We start from the raw sequence: 21,673 nt of genomic DNA on the forward strand, positions 1-21,673 counted from the left end.
AAAGAGTCGGCTGAGTCTGTTTTTATTTATAATTGTTCCAGCCATACTTGGCAGGAAGAAGCTCCACCAGATGTCACCAGATGGGTGATTTTTGCTGCTCAAACCCTGCCCCACAGAGCCACTGAACAGACACACTACAAAAGAAAAGAGATTTTTATTCAGTTTTTTTCCCTTTTATTTGTTACAGAGGAAAGGTGAGGAAGAGTCCAGTCACTGGATTCAAGACAGCTTATGGAAAAAAAAAGGTGATTTGTTAGTTGCTAGAAGGAGGGGAGGGAAAGGAATCGAAGAATTGAATGTTTTCTTTCGACCCTTTCTCTCCTCTCCTTCAACCTTTTCTTTATTTCTTTCTTTTTTTTTAACTTTTCAAATAAATAAAGTTTCCATCACTTTAATGAGGTAACTTTTTTCTGATCTAACCTGCAAATTCTCTGTCCCCACCTCCTCAGAAGGACATCTTCAAAATTTGGAATGAAGTCCTCATGCTTGGTGTGTCCCTCCAAATAATGTGTTCCTCTCAGATACTGAGGGAAGCAGAGGGGACGTGATTCATTCACACTAAAGCACCTTTGAGGCTAGAGTGACGGGCCACACAGAGGCGAAGAGGTGAGACGACAGAAGCTGTTTGCATGGAAAGAAAAGTTGGAAATGATGTTACAGGATAATTTTTATTAATAATAATCATCCTTATTCCCCATAAGCAAACATAGACATCCCTCGGGCGTCGGTCATCTCATGTGTCAGTGTGACAAGTCTTTGGTTTAAACATGAGCGGCTGAGCACCTGGGCTTACACAGAAGGTGAGTGGGAAGAAAGGAGGAAAGAAAAGGACAGGGAAGGCAGAATAGCAAAGGGATTGTTGTCTTTCTTGTCTTTTAGCTTTTTCTTTACTCCTCCTTCTCCTCTCCGTGTGTGATGACGTAGCAGATGTTCTTGTAGTCTACGTTGCCAGCAACATCTGGGGGGAAGGCGGCCCACATGTTCTTAATCTGAGGGAGAAAAGCAAAGTTGGAAATTCACCACATTGAGAAAGTAGCATGGTCCATAATTAAATATTTGGTCCGTCAGTCAAATAATCACTCACTGAAAAATAAAGCTAATTATATGTTTAAATGAACAGTAAGGATTTGTTTTAAAGACTACGAAAATAGTCTATAAATAGACTTGGGTGTACATTTTTTTCAGTAAAAGGAAGACCCATCCCAAATATCCAAAGAAATAAGGGCGCTACCATATCCCAATTTAGATAAAAAATATAACTTTTTAACTTTCTTCTGTTAAATTATTAAATAATTATTTAATTTTAATTAATTTTATTACTTAAAGATAGGCTGAGTAACAGTGTACAATAAGAACATCAAAGGGCCACCGTGCCAAAATGTGGAATTACTGATTTTACCTCCTCCTTGGAGAACCTGTCGCACTGAGTGGTCAAGAGCTCCTCAAGGCTAAAATAGGTTAAAAAAAGAGAAGATTTTAATGGTTTAAATTCTGAATTCCACTTGGACCAACATAGATGATAAAAGAGATTGTTTTAAAAGTCCTCACAATTCCTTCTTGATGGTTCCAGTAGCCGCGGGGTCCAGGACCTTAAAGGCGCTAAGAATAACGTCTTCGGGATCAGCACCTGGTGAGGACAGGGGGTCAGTTACACAATGTTAGCGGGAAAATATGCAATTAGCATTAGCACATAACTGTGCATTATGTGTTAGCACCCCTTTATCTGAAAGCGCTTAAAAGGGAATCTGGGAACTTTAGCGCCAGTGTAATATAAGTCATTTGGTGAAAATGGGATTCCCACCCTTCAGCTTCTCTCCGAACATGGTGAGGAAGACGGTGAAGTTGATTGGGCCGCTGGCCTCTTTGATCATGGCCTCCAGCTCCTCATTCTTCACGTTCAGCTGGCCTGAAGAGCACGGAAATTAAAATCAAGATGAGAGAGAGCGTGAAGTGAATTCACACATGCTTTCTGGGGTGCGAATTGCTTCCATCTGGACTCACCCATTGAGGCCAGCACGTCCCTCAGGTCATCTTTGCTGATGATACCATCTCTGTTCTGGTCAATGATTGTGAAAGCCTGGAAAGAAATGCTTGGGTTTAATATTGGAAGGAAACACTTGGGGCTGATGCGGTCTGTGTGGTTGGGCAGGGTCAGACCTCTTTAGGCATTTACGAACTCCTCTGTCAATAGTTTGTTCAATAAAGTTGCAGCTGGTAAGAATCTTTGACACACAAATGATGATACATGATACTGTGTAAGAAAGAGCCTTAGTGGGCTTTTGGTGGCAGGAGGGGGTGTTTAATCCCCCCACCCCAGTCTTTTCTTACATGTTAATTTGGGAAAGTATCATTCCGGTTCATGGAATGGAATGGAATTAGAGTACAGCTGTCTGATCTACTCTGCATCTTACAACCATGAAACTTAAGATAACCCCTTGGACTTGGACTTGGACTTCACTCACTGACCTTTCTTTCCACCTTCTCCCCTTGCTCTCCTTTTCCTTTCTCTCTCTCTCTCACACACACGCACATTTGTGCTGATAGTTACAAATACATCCTGCTGCCTGCTAACTTTCCATCTATGCAATGTGCTAAGATCATCCTAATCATTATTACATGTGTTCCCTATGTGGCACTTAAGAAGCCTGTATCACTTATCAGGAGATAAATATTTTCTATTCGGAGCTGACATCACTTGGCAACACACTGAAAACCCAGACACCATCGTTATCCAGAGTCGTGACAGCATGCTCTTCTCAAATCAAGTCTCCCTGACCTTAATGAACTCTGACACACAACCTTTAATCTTTATTTTTTACACTTTTTCCTTTTGCTCTTTGCCTTTTCTTTCTAATCTTATCAAATGTTCAGTGGTATCTGAAAAATAAACCTTTAAAAATATATCATACCCAAAAGTGAGTCTAACCCCTTTGTTTTTCTTTTCTGCGTCATAACACGGGGGTTAGTTTGTTCTCCTTGGCATCCCAGACTTTACCCAGCTGTGACAGCTGACAGCAGCTAGGAGGGGGGGGGCAGTCAGAGGTGGATGAAATACGGAGCGCTTCAGATGGTGTCGAAATTTCAACGCTGCTCCTAACGACATTCTTATGCTTATTAAACTGTCAGGGGAGAAGTGGAAGCATGCAAAATAGCAACTGCTGTGAAAAAGATCCTTACAGTTGCTAAACCAAACTCTAATTCTGCACAGATTCAGATTCTGAGGCTATTTAAATATCTTTGACAACTAATCGGAGACTGTCAAACGCTTCCAGGGCGTTCAGCCATCAGGGATGCTTATGGAGTAGGGATGAAGATGACCTCACCTCTTTGTACTCCTGAATCTGGCTCTGCTCAAACATGGAGAACACATTGGAGGAGCCGCTGTCTCCTGCTGCCTGCCTCCTCTTGGCCTTCTTTGGTGCCTGGAGGACAAAGACAAGCACATCATCTTCAAATGAATCTGGGATGCTGATGAGTGCGGAACAAGATTCGGTAACCCTTACTTTTATCAATCTATCTCAAAAGGATGGTTTAATGATGTTAACCTTTCTAAACTATATAAGCTTTATAAATTATACTAAGATCATAAAAATAATAAATTTTGCGTTGCGGCTCTAAACCTGTCTGATTGGAAATCAATGCTCATCCAGATTACACTTCAGGTTCAAGTTCAGGTCCATCATTCAGGCTTGTTAAAAAAACATGATAGCTAATTTAACACAAGTTATGCTTGTATGAAATTTTATGAACTTGATATTTTTTCCTCAATTTAGCTTTACCAAACTAATCAATTTGGCGTGTAATGTATCTAAAAACTTGTATCGACTAATAGCAACAATTCATTAGAATCCAAGCCTCTTTACAGCTGCATCACCAAAAATCCAGTTCTCCAAAATCCAAACTTCTATTCTGGAATTTCTATTTCAAAATTAGACCAAAAAAAAAATAAAAAAATAGTAATCCATGGGGTTGGTTCAAATTCTCCTGTAGATATTTCCACCATCACTGTGCATAGATGTGGGAAGCCTGGTACTCACCATCTTGAGAGCTGAGGTTTGGGTGATCAAGAAAGGGAAGACACTGTGTGTGAAGCCGCGTTATACGTTTATTCCCGGGGGCTTATATACTCATCCACCAGCCAATCTAACTTTAGCCGCAGCCTCAAGTTTGGATGGGAATAAAAAGAGAGAGAGCGAGGAGGGTGTGTGTGTGTATGTGAAATAGAGAGGGAGAGAGAGAGGATGGTCAAGGATGAAGTGATGGCAAAAGTGAAGGAGACAGAATGGCGGGGCAGCATATCACCTTACAGGAGATCAAAAATAGACCCGGGAGTCTTGGAATTAAGTAAACCTGATAGCTGAGGGACCATGTTGCAGGTTTGCAGTCCCACGTGGACTAATAAGGACATTCAGGACATATATACTTGTTGGACCACTGGACACTGCCTCTCCTCCCCTCCTTCTGTCCACCTCCATCCGCCTGCAGAAAGGCACAGAGGCCACTCTGACTTTATTTTTGGTTTGTGATGTCCATTTGCGATATTACAGTTTGAGATACAGGCATTCTATATGCTCAGCAACTGATGCAGCTCATACCCTGAATGTGCACAGCGCTGCTTTCTTTTTTTAAGCTGTGACAAAGTGACGATGCTGATGTCAAATCTGGGATTTTCCCATGGAAGTTATGATGACAGGAGCTGCTTAGCAGGATCAAATACGTATTACTACATAAAAACACGCAGCCATTAATAAAACAAGCAACAGCAAGAAATATAGAAGCAATATTTTTTTACTTAATCCTCACATCATGCTGTAGAAAAGAGAGCGTGTCTGAGGATATTCATGCTTACTTATATACGACTTCTATTTGTATTTTACCACCGTCCTTTCTGGATGCATTAATGCAAATGCAAACTGGTCTGTTTTATGAAAAGATTAGCTTTATTTATTTATTTCCCCTTTCTTTTTCAGTCTTTTCAAACCTGTTCCATCGTGATGAAATGGGACATTGCCAAAACTGAATTGAATTAATAAGGATAAGGTGTAAACAAAGAGAGCTTAAACAAATTATTTATCCAACAGTCTCATTGTTTAATAATTAAAATGTTAGTGCAAACAATTTAAACATGTTAGGGATGCAGATTACGGTCACAACAATGAAACACGAAAAGCAAAAAACAACTGAAAAATAATAAAAACAACATAATTATTATGTTTATAATAATTAATAATCTAATTGAAATAAATAAACAATTAAACAATTTCTGCTATTATAGGTCACAGATATACAGGGGGTGATAAATGAAATGCCTAAAATATTTATTTAGTAGCAAAAGAACAATTTACAAACACTTCCTGCATTCTGAAAGTAATTTTAAGAAAATGTCCTTAAATTATTAATAAAAGTTTAATCCTAGAGAAAAATCAGATATTATGTAATGTGTGGCTTAATTAGATTCTTAATACCCATGCAGGGATAATTTAACTTTACTTAACTTTCAATATTTAACTTTTTTATTGGACTAACCAAAGACATAAGGGATAAGCCAAAAGTTTTGCACACCAGTAATTAAATTTTTAAACATGTCCATTTTTCTGATGTCCCTTAGTTAAATAAAATTTTGATTGTGGAAGCAGATAGTCGCTTCATATGTAAGATTAATTCTGAGGCCTGAAAACTACAATACTACCTTTTACAGGCAGAATGGCAATTAACTTGCAATGTGTAGTGTGAGTTGCTCTTTTGTGTAAATCAGTTTTTTCTCATTTTTTGTGTGTTTGTTTTTTCCGAAGGGGTGTTGCGAGCCTTAAATGTACGACAACATGCCAGACAAGTGAAAGCACCATTAATCTCTGTCTGAGGCTCTGCCTTCTCATCACTACAGAGGTGTGTGTTTTCTGATTGGTTACAGTCATGAACACTTTCCCACCTGTTTGGCCCCCTCTCACACCGTCTACCCCTCAGGCTCCCACCCCCTTAAATATAAGGGGATTACTTGGCAGGGTGATGGCAGCAGACATTCCCAGAAGAGCATAAAAGGGACAGCTGAGTGCGACCAAAATAGCTAAATAAACCTAACAGTCTGTCGATGTCCCCCCCCCCTCCCCAATAGCAAAATGCTTTCCTTCATTTGCTCTTTCAGGTTTTATATCTAAATCTACTTCAGAGATAATCTCTTTTCATTTCATTAATCAGGCACATTTATTTTTGTTCTGTGGTTGAGACTGTTTGTGTTTCCACTTATCTCCCCTCCAGCCACCGATGACTCACACCTCTGCTTTTTACTGGTTTCCAGTCCCTCAGTAATCTGAATTAGGCTGGTGTTTGTTTTCACTGGACGTGCAGGAAATCCAGGGTCTGAGTCTCAGTACTTACTTTGTATTCCTGTTGACCTTTGACCTCTGTTTCACTAGACCATCAACATCCCGTTGCAGGAGTTATATGTATCACACCATATGGTGTCAGTTTTTACTTTTAAGAGGAAGACATGGATAAGATAAGATTTACCTATATTTTCTTTTTCTGTACACTTCATTTATCGCTCATACACGGCCACTTTAGAATCACCAGTTAACCTGAGATGCACTGTGGGAGGAAACTGAAGCAGGCAAACTCCACACAGAAACAAACATTCAAACCGGAACGTTTTTACTGTGAGGTAACAGTGCCAACACGTGCAGCGCCATATTAAACACCACTGAGACTCTGTATTTTAGCTTTAAAAGGGGCTCCATAATCTGCTCCCACATTAATCATTCAGTGCTTTTACACTTTAGGATTTACTTAAACAAGTTAGATCTTGCAACTTAGAGAAAATAATAAATCGTATTACTTCAGTGTGACATTTTAAAGCATTTAAACAGATTGCATTGCTTCTAATATCAGAGTATGGTGACCACTGTATCTGCTTTAAACAACATTTAGCCTGTTCCTTTCTGCTGTTTTAACACTGTGTGAGTTTGTTTTTTTATTCTTGTTCTTTATGTGATTGTGACTGAAGATAATAACAACAACTCAATGGCTTCCTCTTTGATTTTTGAAAGGGAAAAGTTTTGATTTTAAAATCGGTCTTCAGTAAAATAACAAATAAATCAAAGTGGTTTTCTTCAAACTGGCCCTTCTAGTTGGACACGAGAGTCAAGCACTTCTTAAAAAATATGCGAACGAGCTGCAACATCTCAAACTTTTCACAGATGTGTCAGCTGCTGCAGTTTACTGACTTCACTGTCTGCACAGTGTGTTTACTCGCCGCTGTGGCGGAATGCTTTCATACAGATGTGTGTGTACATTGCAGGCGCCTGTGCTGTAATGTGACGCATCCCACCACGCTCTTGAGAAGCCATCTATCATTTCTGGATGATTGGTATGTATGTCTGTAGGGTGTGGAATGTGGAGAAGCTCCCTGTTTGACCTATGGGGAAGACGGCCTTAGCAAATTGGAGTGACACGGGAGACATGAGAGTTTGTAATGTCATACTGTGTGTTTGATCACCGTCCAGTCTGAGGTTACTCTGTTTGGTTATTTGAGTCCATCTGTGATTGTGTTACATCAATCGCCATTCAGTGAATTTCAAAAGCACTTCAGGTGTCTGTTGTTGTTTTTCAAGTTGCAGGACAGCTGAATTGTGGACACTGCTGATAAAAGTAACCAGCAACTAACTTAACTAAAGCCACTTAAATTTCTTAAATATGTAAACCAGCTGCATTCTTTGTGTGTCTTGCATGTTTCCATAAATCAGTCAGTCACACACTGTGCCTGCAGCTCCCTCTACTGTTCATGTTCCTTTACTGCGTCTTGTCTGTGAAGTTTCTCAGTCATCCAGGTCACTTCTTCTTTTTCTTTCGGCTGCTCCTTTTAGAAATCACCACAGCGGCTCATCTACCTCCTCTGTCACAGCGACCCTCCTTCACTACATCCATGAATCTTCTCTGTGGTTTTCCTCTTTTCCTCCACCCTTTGTCCAGTATATCCACAATCCCTGCTCTTCACATGTCCAAACCACCTCAGCCTTGCCTCTCTGACTTTCTGATCTGTCCCTCTGATGTACTGATTTCTAACCTGCGAATGAAAAGCTTAACATCCTCAACTCTGTCACCTCTTGTATTTTTGTCAGTGCAACCATCTCCAAACCACTACATGATAGCAGGTCTCGCTACCACCTTCTAAACCTTCCCTTTCACTCTTGCTGCCATCCTTCTGTCACAAATCACCGGTGACACTCATGCTTGCACTCTCTCCTTCACCTCTCTTGTGCACTTTCTTTTGCTTTGGATGGTATTTAAGCTCATCTACCTTCAGGACATGGACTTTCCTACCATCACTGTTAATCACAGGCGTAGATTTAAGAAGGGGCTCTTTTGAGTTATGTTTTCATTTGCATTTTGTGCATCAAAGTTGTGTGTCAACATGCCAACGAACCAGTTACAAGTCATAAAAAAAAACAATAGACAAGTTTCATTTGATCACACCATGAATTTCATATAATACTCTTTTATTTAACACTGCATCATGGTGGGCGTCCCACAGCAAGAAAATCACAGGTGTAAAATATTGCCATGAAATATAAAAATAAAAGGCCCCTTTGAACAGCATCTACCCTGCTTTACATTCCAGTGTGTTTTCACAGAATCTAGTAAATCGGAACTTTGTGTCGAAGAGTTTAAAGCTAATCTAAAAATGATCAGCGTTGATCAGACAGATGTCAGGTGTCTGCCAAAAATGTCAAAATACTAAAACAGGCTCGCTTCCTCTTTGACACACATGACTCACCCCATCTCAGTTCCTCCTAAGGAAACACTAAACTCTTTTTTCTTTCACCCCAGGTCAATAAGATCTTGTTCAGTGTGGTCCTCTTCTTTTTGCCGACTTTTCAGCCAGTCCTCTCGCACTTTCTTCACTTCCTGGCCATAATAATCATGGAGTGTGCTAAAATCCTCGAGCGGGTCAAATCCCACCAAAGGCCACTCCCCATACAAAGGTGCCGGTCCATTAAGAGGTGTGACATGAGCATGTCTCCTGGTCCAAAGTTTGGGGGACTTTTTTGCCACTGCTTTAGCTGGTATGGAAGGTGCTTGTAAAAGGGTGCTGGCACTGAAGCTCCTCCCCTCTCTGACTACTGCTGTTTGCTGTGTTGTGGCGAATAAGAAGCTGTTTGTGGGCAGCTTGAGGGCACTGACAGAGGGGTGGGACTCACCCAGGCTTTGCTGCTGCTTAGCTTCTGTGAATAGAAACCAAAATATGAACAGAGAACCCTGCTTGTATATATAAAGTGTAAAAATTTCAACAGTTAAATTTTACATTCAGGTTATGTGCTGTGATATCTCAGGACTAGGGGAAATAACTTGCTGTAATCAAACCAGACTATTCTACTTTGACGCTTTTTTAAGAGCTCAGTGAGCTGTTTAAGTACAGCCAGTTTTTTCAATAGATTAAAATCATATTGAGAAAACTGGCTGATTGAAAGCAAAAAACATGAGAATTTGATGTATAGGTGGCAGTACTCCTAACACACCTTCATACTGTCTCGCTAGGTCTTTCACCAGCATGGAGAGGTAACAGTGGCTGGCTGAGTGGAGAGCTTTCACCCAGCTCTCTTGACCCTGGCGATCTACTGCTGCAAATCTGTAGGTTTTGAGTCCAGGCCCAAACACCAGGGAGAAGGTAAAATGTCCATCGGTCTCCGAGTGCTGAACAGCACACCCTTCCAGCACAATGACACCCAGCAGGTGTCTGTCAGCTGGGCGCTCCTGGTAAAAAAGCAAGTTTGCCTTCAGGACAAACCACCGCCGGTGATAGGTGTCATTTCGGTTTTTCTATGGGGACATTTGAGATAAATAAAGTCAAACAAAAAGATTGTATTTGCACATGAAAAGTGATTTCACATTGTTTATGATGTATATCATCTCAAACCTTTTTGTTGAGATATCCCTCTTTATCCACTGGAGATGTGCACGAGAGGTAATGGGTTAAAATCTTCTCATGAAGCTTCATCACAACAACTGAAAAAGAGAGAGCGCTGATAATAATAATAATGATAATACATTTTATTTAAAAATAGCGCCTTTCAAAGCACCCAAGGACATTGTACAATGAATAAAAACACAAAAACTGGAAATATACACAGAAATAAGAATAACAGATAAAAGTTACAGAGGTTTAGACATAAGCAATTTTAAACAGATGAGTTTTGAGAGTGGACTTAAAAAGAGAGAATGAACTAATATTTCTGAGGTCAGGGGGTAAGGAATTCCAAAGCCGAGGGGCAGAGCAACTAAAAGCCCTGCCCCCCATTGTAATCAGACGAGCGGAAGGAACAGAGAGAGAAAGAGAAGATGAAGATCTGAGGCACCGGGATGGGAGGTTCATCTGTACTAAATCAGAGAGGTATGGTGGAGAGAGAGAATGAATAGCCTTAAATGTATAAAGGATTATTTTAAAATGGATGCGAAATTTAACCGGGAGCCAGTGAAGCTGCTTCAGGATTGGGGAGATGTGGTGGGTAGAAGAAGTCCTAGTAATAATACAGGCAGCAGAGTTCTGGACACGTTGAAGCTTGTTAATAGATTTTTGTGTGAGACCAAATAATAATGAATTACAGTAATCAATCCGAGAGATGACAAGATTATGGATGAGAATGGCAGTGGCATGAGGAGTGAGGAAAGGGCGGATGCGATTAATGTTACGGAGTTGAAAATATGCTGCACGTGTAACATTATTGATATGTGAATTAAAGGATAGTGTGCTATCGAGAATGACACCCAAGCTTTTCACAGAGGGAGAGATAGGGACCAACGAGTTATTGATAGTGAGAGAGAAATCGTTAATTCTGGATAATAATCGTTTAGTGCCGACCAGGAGAAGTTCTGATTTATTGCTGTTGATTCGGATGATATTTATACCAAAATCTGCACTAGATGTAACAAACACATGACAGAAGAGTGACACGGCAAAATATGCATGGCCCTTAAATTACTGTACTTGTTTTATGTGTGTCAAAGCAAGGATTTTAAAGCACTAAATGGATTTGTTGGTATGATACAAAACATCCATGAAACTTAAAAAGTAAAGGCAGGTGTTCAAGAAAAGAAATGTAAATTAAAATAAAAATGAAAAAATACTTGATGAAAATTATGAAAAGTATGTGTACTAATAAAACTAACATCAGTTTTCATCATTGTCAGGCTAGTTACATTTATTAACATGACCTGCCTGATTTTACACAAGGCTTTAATTTTTCTACATGACTGTGAGTCGACCGCATCCACAAAGTGTTGTGGATGTAGCAACATTTTGAAACAACAGAAAAAGCTAAAAAACGGACTCAAAACTAAATAAATAATTTGAAAAAATTAAGCAATGATATTTCAGGTCATCAGAGTCAAGCTTACTCTGTGTTCCTCATTACAGTGAAACCAAGCAAGACAGATTTTATCTTCTGTTTCTAGTGAAACAGTCTGCTAATATTAAAAGTGTACAGATTATTTAACTTTAATGGGTTTGTGTACCTTTAACTTTTTGCTTTTGATTTTAATGTCTTTTAAATGTGATTTGAATGAATTTTAAGCCATTTAAGCCACGCTAAATAATCTCGCCATGTCATGTCACAGAGGAACCAAAAAACTGCAATACTTGCATATATAGCAGTAAAAACTACATCCAACACAGTAAATTTATTACTGCTGTAGTGCTGTGTTCATACTGCTATTTTAACCATTATGAGCTTTTTCTATAAGTAAGTTACAGTCACGATGAAAACAGGTGTATAGCTGTGCAGCTAAATTGTATCTACCATAATCCGACAGTTTTGTCTAGTAACTATAAACAACAGTGACATAATAGAAAACGGTGACTCAGACTTACCCCTGCCAATGATAAATCGCTCACAGGGTCAGTTTGCCCTCTCGCGTGGACTTTACCTTAATTACATTCGCACATATTTTCTTTTGATTCTTGTCATTCCTGATCGTGAAGCCGATTGTTCTCCTCCAGATCCAGACAATGTTTGAATGTATAGTTTCAGGTTACTACCACCGGTTCTCCCTCATGAACAAGAGGACGAGCGTTGAAATATAAATAACTCGACCCACTTCCTGGTAACAAAACCCTGGTAACATTATATTCTCTCGCCTCTGCGCTTGAGTCTGCTTTGAGCTGATGGGTCATACACCGGCAGTTGAAACCAACCTTCCTGACAAGAAGTGCTACCTGGAAGTGAGATGCTTAGCCCTCTCACTTCTGCATTTTGTGTTACTTGATCTAAACTTAATATCAGTTAAGTTTAGATCAAGTCTCTCATTGTATGTGTAGCAAATGTCCCTTGATTCTTGAGCTTTCTTCAGAAAAAGTTAATATTTATCCATATATTTAAAAGCAGAAAAACATTAAATGACCTCCTGAAAATGTGGCTCGTCATTTCTTTGCTTGTGTCTATTTTTGACATCCACTTATCCTTTTTATCCTTATGGCCCTCAGAGAATTTAGAATCTAAAAGGCTCCAACATGTAAAGACATCCAAGGCCTTATACACTGAGGAGCCCTTTCTTGGTATATGTCTTATATACTTTGGATATTCATCGCTGCCTACTGTATTTTTGTCAGTGCCACCATCTTCACATCATGGCATCTCTCACTACCACCTTGTAAATCTTTCTTGCTGCTTTTTTTTTTCTGTTACTCATCAGCCCTCACACTTGTATCCACCAACACTCCCCTGCCTGCACTCTCTTTTTCACCTCTTTAGAGCGTTGTTGTTTAGTTTGGATGGTTGATCTACTTTCACTACCTCTAGCATTTGCAGCTTCACTGTTACACCCGCCTCTGATTCACACACATGTATTCTGTCTTGCTTCTACTGACTTTCACTATTCTCCCATCTCATGCATTTTCTTCCTTCATCACCACCTCTAAGTCTAAGAACTTTCTCTTTACTCATTAGTACTTTTCTATCTCTATCTTTAACAACTAAATCCTATCCAGCTCGACCTCTCTGCCTAACCAATCGTTACAAGTTCTTTTCTCCTTTCTTAGTGTCCAGCCTCACACACAACTCACTATATACGTCTGTAATACACGTATTTCTGAAATATACAATCCAATTTCCCCAAAGTTGATTCTGTTCATCTAGCTTTATCAGTGGATGATTCAGTGATTCAGTGAACAGAATCAATTTTGGGGGATTTTTACTTACCTGGATGATTGAGCATGCATCGAGACAATACAATACAATTCATACTCCTCGTCAGCTGGTGGCGGTAGTGCGCCTTATCATTGTTTGTTAACGACAAAGTGAAAACATGAAAAGAAGAAACTGAGTCGAAAACGAACGTCGTTTGAATAATTTTCGGTAGGTTTTTACATCATTTTACAGCAAAACATTACTTTAATAGATTCCTTTTCATATTTCACCTATTGCGTGCAAATATTATACTCAGTAAGTGTTATTTCACCTCTACAAAGGCGTTTTGAGATGTAGTATTTGTTTTGCATGTGGTTTGTAGCTCATGTTTTTGGCTAACATGTTAGCCACAGAGCTAACCCGAGTTGCATGTTCACGGCTAATTATTACAGCGTTACAGGGTTACGCGCCTTAAAAGTTTAATAAAACTGCGCAAGTAACATCACAGCTCACCTTCAGTTGTCGCACAGGAATAAAACAGTCACTGTTTTTCCTCCTGTAGCACCATGTCGAAAAGAAAAGTAACATTTGAGGATGGCAACGGTGAGTTTGACCTCGAAGACGATGTCCCGAATAAAAAGGTAATGCTGTCTTCTTTACACGGTTATTTAAAAAGTATAGACTGCTGTGGTGGCAGAGGTTAGCAATAATTATTTTGTAGTGCAATTAGATTCTTACTAGTTGTTTACAGCCAAGCATCACACACGTACTTTCGATATCTCCAATGTTAAAATGGCACAATAATGCGCAAGTATAAGTCAGTTACCGAAATTTAGTATTTGTCATTGTCATGGATACAGTTGTGTATATAGTCAATAATAATAGAAAGATTGTGGCTGATGCTGACACATACTTTCGTAGAGTGAAACAATCTGATGTCATCATATTGGCCTGTATTCATCTATTATGTATTTAGTGTATTGAAAAACGCAAATGTGTGGTCATTGTTTAGCAATGTAACAGCTTTTGATGTAACAAACTAGTTAGCAACATGTTCTAAAGAGACAGCTTAACGCCACATAAGCATCTGTACCAGAGATGCTCAAAGCAAATGCAAAGCTGCAGATGTTTACGTACAGTCAGGGCATGCATCTCATGCTAAATTTGGGCTTTTAACGACTTTTTTTGAGGTGTTCTTTCCCAGAATGGAATTATTGTACAGCATATATCATTGAGACTTTAAAAAACAAAAAAATAATTTGGAATTTGTCTAATCCATGCAGGGTCATAAGTGTACATGGCTGGCAGTTTGAAGTGTCACTCAGTCTGTGACTTATAGTGCACATCTGTATTCAACGTCTGCTGGACTGTCTCTTTATTAATTTAATCCTTCTCCAGTTCACACATACTTTTAAGCCCAGTCTGAATACTTTGAAGGGATTTATTCATAAAATGAATAAAACAAACTGTGATTTAAAAAGCAGCCAAAAGTACTTGGTGATGGCAGTTTCAGAGAAAGGCATAAACACTTCACAGTGTGATAGCAGTTTGGCAGGGTATTATCTGTCAAGCCCCATGGTGTGAGCACACATTTATATATCAGTCATTTATAGTTCATAGTCATCCTAAAAACACAGATGCATTGTATAAGCAAATAACTCTAGTAAAGACTATACTTGGTGGCCTAAGAATTAAATTTGATCACAGCAGAAGCAGCATTAACTGAGAGAGTTTTTCGTGTACTTTGGCACTGTTAATAAAATGTTAGAGCCTTTTTATCCTTTTTTTTTCTTTATGATCATTTTTGAGACGAAACCATTAAAAGCAAACTACTCTGTGTGTGTGTGTGTGTGTGTGTGTGTGTGTGTCTGTTTTGTTTATTTTTCAAGAACAAGTTGATGAAATAAGAGTAGTCAATATATCTTTATTTTTTTTAATTTTATGTCATTTCAGTTCACTTGGTGAAATATTTGTGTTATTTTTCTTTTTCTTCTACTCTTAAAATAGAGTTGTGAAGCTGTCAGCGGACCAGGCTCCAGGTTTAAGGGTAAACATTCCCTCGACAGCGATGAAGAGGATGAAGGAGAAGACACAAACAGCAGCAAATATAATATTTTAGACAGTGATGATGTTGAGGGTATGTTGATTATTTAAGCTGTATCTGTAACTCTTAAGTGGTCTTGGTTACTCTTCACATGTTTATTTCCCCCACACTGAGTCAAATTTAGAGCGATTTCTTTAAAGGGACAGTTTGTTTTCTTAGAATTGGGATTTTATGAGATATTATGATCCCTTTTATTTCCCCCTGGAATGTTTTGCATATAGTAGAGGTAGTGCCACTTTGGAAAAGTAATTGCTGAAGGGGATAACATATCTTAGGTCTGTTAAGTTGACAAACATTTTTGGCCAAATGAGTTTTGGTTGACTGGTGATTTCAGTGTGTCTTTGTCAGCTGAACAGATACAGAGACACATCATACAGCCTCATGTTATCTGAGCAAATTTTTGGAGGATTCACTAGAGCATTGCCTTGTTTTACTTGGCCTTCATGCATTGGTCGTAGTGTCTTTTTAGTTAGTTGTGTTGCTTTAAAGTGCAGACACACAGCACTCTTTGTATATAACTTCTACTTTGTTAACAATAGTTGCTAAACCCAAAGCATTTCGAAACACCAAATGATGAGTCACTCTGAGGGACAAGCGCTTCACCTTCTGCAGTGCCAGACAGTTTATTTGGCACTGCATGTCTTTTTCCATAGTGTTAGTCATCCAGACTACATCTAGAAAATTTCAGTTTGTGTGGTACATTCACACATGTGGTTAGGTACTCAAGGTTTTAACTGTTGGAGCATGTATTCTGAATATCACATGATTGTACTCATTTAATTGTGGGAATCCAAAGTCCTGATCAAGATTATACAGGGTGGGCCATTTATATGCATGCACAATAATAAAATGGGAATGGTTGGTGATATTAAAGTCCTGTTTGTGGCACATTAGTATATGTGAGGGGGCAAACTCCTCAAGATGGGTGGTGACCATGGTGGCCATTTAGAAGTCGGCCATCTTGGATACAACTTTTGTTTTTTCAATAGGAAGAGGGCCATGTGACACATCAAACTTATTGGTAATGTCACAAGAAAAACAATGGTGTGCTTGGTTTCAACGTAACTTTATTCTTTCATGAGTTATTTACAAGTTTCTCTTTGTTCACAGCCATTGACATGTCGAAGGGGTTAACACGTGAGGAGCGGATCGAAATTATGTTGATATCTGGTGAACGCAGTAACCGGGTCATTGCAGCAGATTTCAATGCAAGACACCCTACGAGACCACCCATCTCCCATGCTACAGTTAGCAAACTGCTTGCTAAGTTTCGTGAAACTGGTTCAGTGTTGGATTTGCCAAAATGTGGACGCAAGAAAACTGTCACTAATGAAGAAACATCAGTGGCTGTCCTAGCTTCATTCAGCAAGAGCCCACAGCGTAGCACTCGCCGCATGTGACTGGAGAGTGGCATTAGTCGAACATCCCTTCGACGGATATTAGCTACTCATAAATGGCACCCTTACAAACTCCAGCTACTGCAGCATCTCAACGAGGATGACCCAGATTGGCGCACAGAATTTGCAGAATGGGCAAAACAAAAATTGGAACAGGACCCTCAGTTCACGCGGAAGATTTTGTTCAGTGATGAGGCAAACTTTTATGTGAATGGTGAAGTTAACAAACAAAACCACCGCTATTGGTCTGACTCTAACCCACATTGGATGGATCCCTCCAAGACTTTTATCTTTGGGGTCATCTGAAGGCAATTGTCTATGGTGTGAAGATATGAGATGTGTAGCACCAGAAACTACGGATACTGGATGCCTGTGCTGGCATTTCTCCTGCGGTGTTGCTATCAGTGTGTGAAGAGTGGGAGAAGAGGGTTGCATTGACAATCCAACACAATGGGCAGCACATTGAACACATTTTATAAGTGGTCAGATACTTGTAAATAACTCATGAAAGAATAAAGTTACGTTGAAACCAAGCACACCATTGTTTTTCTTGTGACATTACCCATAAGTTTGATGTGTCACATGGCCTGCTTCATATTGAAAAAACAAAAGTTGTATCCAAGATGGCCGACTTCTAAATGGCCACCATGGTCACCACCCATCTTGAGGAGTTTGCCCCCTCACATATACTAATGTGCCACAAACAGGACTTTAATATCACCAACCATTCCCATGTTATTACGGTGTATCCATATAAATGGCCCACCCTGTAGTTTGCTTAATTATGTGTCCCTACCTAATCCCACTTTAAAGAAATCAAACTCATTTTAGCAAGAGGGGGTGCTGAATTCTCTGATTTCTGTCCTGTGCAAGTGAAAGATGTCGTTTTGGCTAAATCAGGGTTTTTCCTACACAGAGCGAATTTTGGCAGGACCCCAGCAGGTTTTTAGTCACAGCCAATGGAAATTCACAAGTGAAATAAATGGTCATAAATAACCAGATGCAAATAAAGTAACACATACATACTGCTTTGCCAAAGACCCGCTCTGAATCAGGAAAAACCCATAAGCATCATTTGTGAGTAGTTGGTTAATATGACCATGCCAACTGTGTTTTCAGGTCAAGAGGGAGCAACCATTGACTTTGATGAGGGAGTTTCTATTACTCCTTTCAACCTGGAAGAGGAGATGCAAGAAGGACACTTTGACTCAGAGGGAAACTATTTCATCAAAAAGGAGCAACAGATTAGAGACAACTGGCTTGATAACATTGACTGGGTAATTAAGTTCCTTTTTATTATACCACTGTTAATTTTTTCTCTGTCACTATTTTTATTTCTTGTCTGCTTTCTTCAGCCGGAATCTGCTTTTGAGTGTTGGTGTCTGTGTATTTCATGGGTTTGTAATCTCATTTTGGTGACAGGTGCTTCATATTTTAAACAGTGTTCAGTAATAAAAGTCTCTTCTTTCTTCAGGTGAGAATAAGAGAGCAGCCTTTCAAAAAAAAGAAGAAAGGTCTTGGAGCCAAAAGGACACGCAGAGCAGGCGATGAGGACGAGGCAGAGGAAGAAAAACAGAGAGAAGAACAGCAAGCAGACCAAGAAGAAGAAGAGGAGGAGGAAGAGGTAGAGCCTCCAGAGGACCCACTGGCATCCTACACACAGCACCAGCTCACTGAAGCGGTCATCGAACTACTGCAGCCTGGAGAAACAGTCGCTACAGCGCTCCGTCGGTTAGGAGGCCTTGGAGGACGGAAGAAGGGAAAGCTGAGGGAAGAAGAAAAATCCACAGAGGAGACCAAAAGGGATACGGAAAAGCTTGATCGGCTCACAGCGCTAGCTGACCGACTGGTTGGATCCGGGATGTTTGAAATCTATCAGCAAACCTACGAAAAACTGGCCTACATGTTGAAGAGCATGACTAGCAAGCGGCCAGCGGTGGGGGGTGAGGAGGAGGAAGAAGGAGATGAGCTTGACATGTTTGCTGACAAGTTTGATGAGAAGCATGGTGAAACAGCTGAGGACAAAGATGACAATAAAAGGGGTAATTTAGTTATTTTATCTACTTTAATTTTCAAAGACTATATTTTTGGTTTAATCCCATTTTGCCTTCCATCCAGTGAGCGATGAAGTGATGTGGGAGTACAAGTGGGAAAATAAGGATAATTCAGAAGTCTACGGCCCTTTCACAAGCCAGCAGATGCAGGTACTCTCCTAAAACTACTGGAAATTGAATGACAGGACTTCTGTTAAGTGTTTGTAGGTGACTGTTTAAAATGATCAAAAGGGAAATGTTTCCCTCTGTGGCCATCGATAACAGTAATCGAATCTTTTTAGACTAAAAATCTTTTCATCCTCTAAGTCTGAGGCCTGGGTTTCCAACTGGGAATGGGTGGAATGCCCATTCCGTGTTGGGGAGGTGTTCAAGTATCTCAGACTGTTGCAGCATCTGCAGTAATGCAGACACTGTACTGATCGATTGTGTTGAAGACAGAGTGTGAAGGTGTCGATTCTCTGGTCAGACTATGCTCCTAATCTCAGCTATGGTTTTGAGTAGTCATTGAAAGAATGACATCACAGATAGCTGTAGCAGAAACAAGCCTCTTTGGAAGGAGGCTGAGATAGGGTGAGGTTGACTGTTTGGGAGGGTGTCCCCCCTAGAAGAGCTGGAGGAGGTGGCTGAGAAGAAGAGGTCAGGGTGTCTCGGCTGATAAGAGGCAGAAAATTAATGAATAGATTATAGCATCTTATACTGTACCTTATCCTAACTGTAAAGGTGTTTGTTGTGGATCTCTAGAGCAATGTAATAATGAACCTCATAGAGTTAACAGCTTTTAGGTTTAAGGAAATTTAAAAACCCTAATAACATTCAGCTTTTCTTTGTTTCTGGTGTCTTTCCAGGACTGGGTGGATGAAGGCTATTTCAGCAGTGGTGTTTACTGTAGGAGGGTGGACCAGGAGGGATCGCAGTTCTACAGCTCCAAGAGACTGGACTTTGAACTCTATACATGATTTACATCCAGTATTGAAAAATTTGAACATAATATTATGTTTCAGCTACAATCTGTTCTCAGCCTTTTCATGATTTCTTTTAGGGTTTTGGTGTCAGATCTGCCATTTTAACACTGGTTTTGTTTTCTGTACGCTGTTTTTTAAATAAATGATGTATGTGGTGAAGTAATCTGACATGTTTCTGTTAATCTTAGAATCAGATGACTCAATTTTAAGCTCACTTTTATTTATTTCTTGACATGTGCTGAAAGTTTAAATAGCCTTTCAAGTTCACAGTACATGTAGCGCATTTTGAGAGACTGAATTATTCAGTTATTGTAGAGTATTTTACACTTATAACCATGGTAAAAAAAAAAAAAAGTACACCCTCTTTAAATGATAAGGTTTTACTGTCAGGACATAATAAAAAAAGTAATCTGGTCAAAACATCACATATTACAGAGTGTCATTATTTAAAACAAGCCAAAACGCAGAAGCAGTGTGTGAAAGCATCCTCACTGGTTCCACAGATGGATACAGTTGTGGTCAAGAGTTTACATCCAATCATGGGTGTGAATGTCATCGTAATTTTGGGGATTTTAATTAATTCTTGGAACTATTCTTTTTCCAGGGTCGAATGATTATGCAGTGTGCATCTTTAATGTCTTTGAAAAAGAACAACTGGGTGCACATGTTTATTATTTTGGATTTTGTCTAATCCACACAGGGTCAAAAGTATACATACAGACAAACATACAACCCACTAATATTTGGCTAAACTTCCCTTAGCAAGTTGGACCTCAACCAGATGCTTTTGGTAGCCATCAACAAGCTACTGGAATAATTCTGGCTTGATATTTCACCACTATTCTTGGCAGAATTTGTGAAAGTTTCCTGGCTTTTAAACACTCCACAAATTTTCAATAGAGATAAGGTCGTGGCTTTTGATTGAATGTAAGTGACTCAACTTTTATGCATTTTATGTTATAAAAGGGAGTATAAAGAAGTATAAGCTATAATCCTGCCCCTTCTTATTTTTAAATAAATGACTGCAACATTCATCTTCCTTTCAAAAAAACTTATGGCCTACATATATAGAGATGTAAATCACACCAATGCATTAATATGTATACAAGCTATACAGCTCATTCATATATACATACATTGACCTATATCTACACAAACATATGTACTCATAGATTTAGTCACGCAATAAATCACTTACGTAGAGTCAATGTTTCGACTCTTTATCCCAGATTGAATAAATTAAGTGGGTAAGTAGCAGCCCACTGCTGACTCAAAGCAGAACTTTTGGCAGTTTTGCTGGTCCCCAAGTAATTCCATGGAGGAAATACATCTGCAAATATTTTAGAGAAACAATCGTTGCGTGCCAGTCAGTCTGGGAGGGGATATATGGCCGTTTCCAAACAATGTGAAGTTCATTATTTTACAGTGAGAAATATTATTTACAAGTGGAAAACATTCAAATATTCACAGTTACGAAGCTTTCCATGAATCAGGAGTTAGTCATTGAGTGGACCATGAACTCTTCTATACACTAAAGTTTTCTAGAGACAAATCTGAGGAGAGTTAAAGCTGAACTGAAACTGGGTCATACAGCAGGACAGTAATCCCAAGTACAGCAGCAAATCTGTCACCGAATGGCTGAAAAAGACAGGAATCAAGGTGTTGCAGTGGCCCAGACAAAGGCCAGACCTCAATCTAATTAAAATGCTAAAGCATAAACAAATCTGGCAATCCTCACTGAACTGAAAAGAAGAGTGGGCCACAATCGCTCCACAATGATGTGCAAGACTGATAAAGTCATACAGGAAATGTTACAGGTACTATTAAGATACTTCTGCCGTGGAAAAATGCACATTTTCCATACAGAAGAATATACGTAGAAAGTAGAAAAAACAAAATCCAACTCTGATCAATTTGCGTGCATGTAACAAAAGATGGTGAATGTTGACAGTGTAGTAACTGTTTGATTAGCTGACTGATTATTTAATAAACATAAGAAAAAGAAGCGGTTTGCTGTTGGATGTAAAAAAAAAAAAATCTC

At 39.4% G+C, this 21,673-nt stretch overlaps 3 protein-coding genes across 5 annotated transcripts; 1 reads left to right on the forward strand and 2 right to left on the reverse strand.

The window, feature by feature from the left end:
* Nucleotides 1-157: 157 nt before the first annotated feature.
* On the reverse strand, nucleotides 158-4,185 carry mylpfa (myosin light chain, phosphorylatable, fast skeletal muscle a). Its single transcript, XM_003442405.5, has 7 exons — nucleotides 4,038-4,185; nucleotides 3,324-3,422; nucleotides 2,002-2,077; nucleotides 1,802-1,906; nucleotides 1,549-1,627; nucleotides 1,400-1,448; nucleotides 158-989 (listed from the first exon to the last, which is right to left on the reverse strand). The coding sequence occupies exons 1-7, from the start codon at nucleotides 4,038-4,040 to the stop codon at nucleotides 888-890; spliced, it is 513 nt and encodes a 170-aa protein (XP_003442453.1). The 5' UTR covers nucleotides 4,041-4,185; the 3' UTR covers nucleotides 158-887.
* Nucleotides 4,186-8,453: 4,268 nt separating this feature from the next.
* pheta2 (PH domain containing endocytic trafficking adaptor 2) lies at nucleotides 8,454-13,746 on the reverse strand. 2 transcript variants are annotated; one of them, XM_005468976.3, is made up of 4 exons: nucleotides 13,629-13,746; nucleotides 9,911-9,999; nucleotides 9,513-9,813; nucleotides 8,454-9,218 (listed from the first exon to the last, which is right to left on the reverse strand). In XM_005468976.3, exons 2-4 carry the CDS (start codon nucleotides 9,989-9,991, stop codon nucleotides 8,815-8,817), a joined length of 786 nt encoding a protein of 261 aa, XP_005469033.1. In that variant the 5' UTR covers nucleotides 9,992-9,999; nucleotides 13,629-13,746; the 3' UTR covers nucleotides 8,454-8,814. The 2 variants fall into 2 exon arrangements, with proteins under 2 accessions (XP_005469033.1, XP_003442452.1); XM_003442404.5 differs by lacking the exon at nucleotides 13,629-13,746 and adding an exon at nucleotides 11,861-12,208.
* On the forward strand, nucleotides 13,237-19,800 carry cd2bp2 (CD2 (cytoplasmic tail) binding protein 2). Of its 2 annotated transcripts, none has more exon segments than NM_001311316.1 (7): nucleotides 13,237-13,343; nucleotides 13,678-13,756; nucleotides 15,123-15,252; nucleotides 17,736-17,893; nucleotides 18,091-18,658; nucleotides 18,735-18,820; nucleotides 19,516-19,794. In NM_001311316.1, coding segments are annotated over 6 exon segments (1,128 nt in total). In that variant the 5' UTR covers nucleotides 13,237-13,343; nucleotides 13,678-13,681; the 3' UTR covers nucleotides 19,627-19,794.
* The last annotated feature ends 1,873 nt before the right edge of the window (nucleotides 19,801-21,673 follow it).

The sequence above is a fragment of the Oreochromis niloticus genome, linkage group LG4 (genome assembly GCF_001858045.2).
Source record: "Oreochromis niloticus isolate F11D_XX linkage group LG4, O_niloticus_UMD_NMBU, whole genome shotgun sequence".
Lineage (NCBI taxonomy): Eukaryota > Metazoa > Chordata > Actinopteri > Cichliformes > Cichlidae > Oreochromis > Oreochromis niloticus.

What these genes read in the sequence shown, in the direction of transcription:
- mylpfa (XM_003442405.5), bottom strand. An exon ending in AGATTCAGGAGTACAAAGAG is followed by an intron (nt 2,078 to 3,323) that starts GTGAGGTCATCT and finishes ATTTCTTTCCAG; the next exon opens with GCTTTCACAATCATTGACCA. An exon ending in GTTCGGAGAGAAGCTGAAGG is followed by an intron (nt 1,628 to 1,801) that starts GTGGGAATCCCA and finishes TGTCCTCACCAG; the next exon opens with GTGCTGATCCCGAAGACGTT.
- pheta2 (XM_005468976.3), bottom strand. Translation starts at nt 9,991, where the DNA reads ATGAAGCTTCATGAGAAGATTTTAACCCATTACCTCTCGTGCACATCT. An exon ending in AGGGATATCTCAACAAAAAG is followed by an intron (nt 9,814 to 9,910) that starts GTTTGAGATGAT and finishes ATGTCCCCATAG; the next exon opens with AAAAACCGAAATGACACCTA. An exon ending in CCTAGCGAGACAGTATGAAG is followed by an intron (nt 9,219 to 9,512) that starts GTGTGTTAGGAG and finishes TTCTATTCACAG; the next exon opens with AAGCTAAGCAGCAGCAAAGC.
- cd2bp2 (XM_005468975.3), top strand. Translation starts at nt 13,682, where the DNA reads ATGTCGAAAAGAAAAGTAACATTTGAGGATGGCAACGGTGAGTTTGAC. An exon ending in ACGATGTCCCGAATAAAAAG is followed by an intron (nt 13,757 to 15,122) that starts GTAATGCTGTCT and finishes CTCTTAAAATAG; the next exon opens with AGTTGTGAAGCTGTCAGCGG. An exon ending in AGACAGTGATGATGTTGAGG is followed by an intron (nt 15,253 to 17,735) that starts GTATGTTGATTA and finishes CTGTGTTTTCAG; the next exon opens with GTCAAGAGGGAGCAACCATT.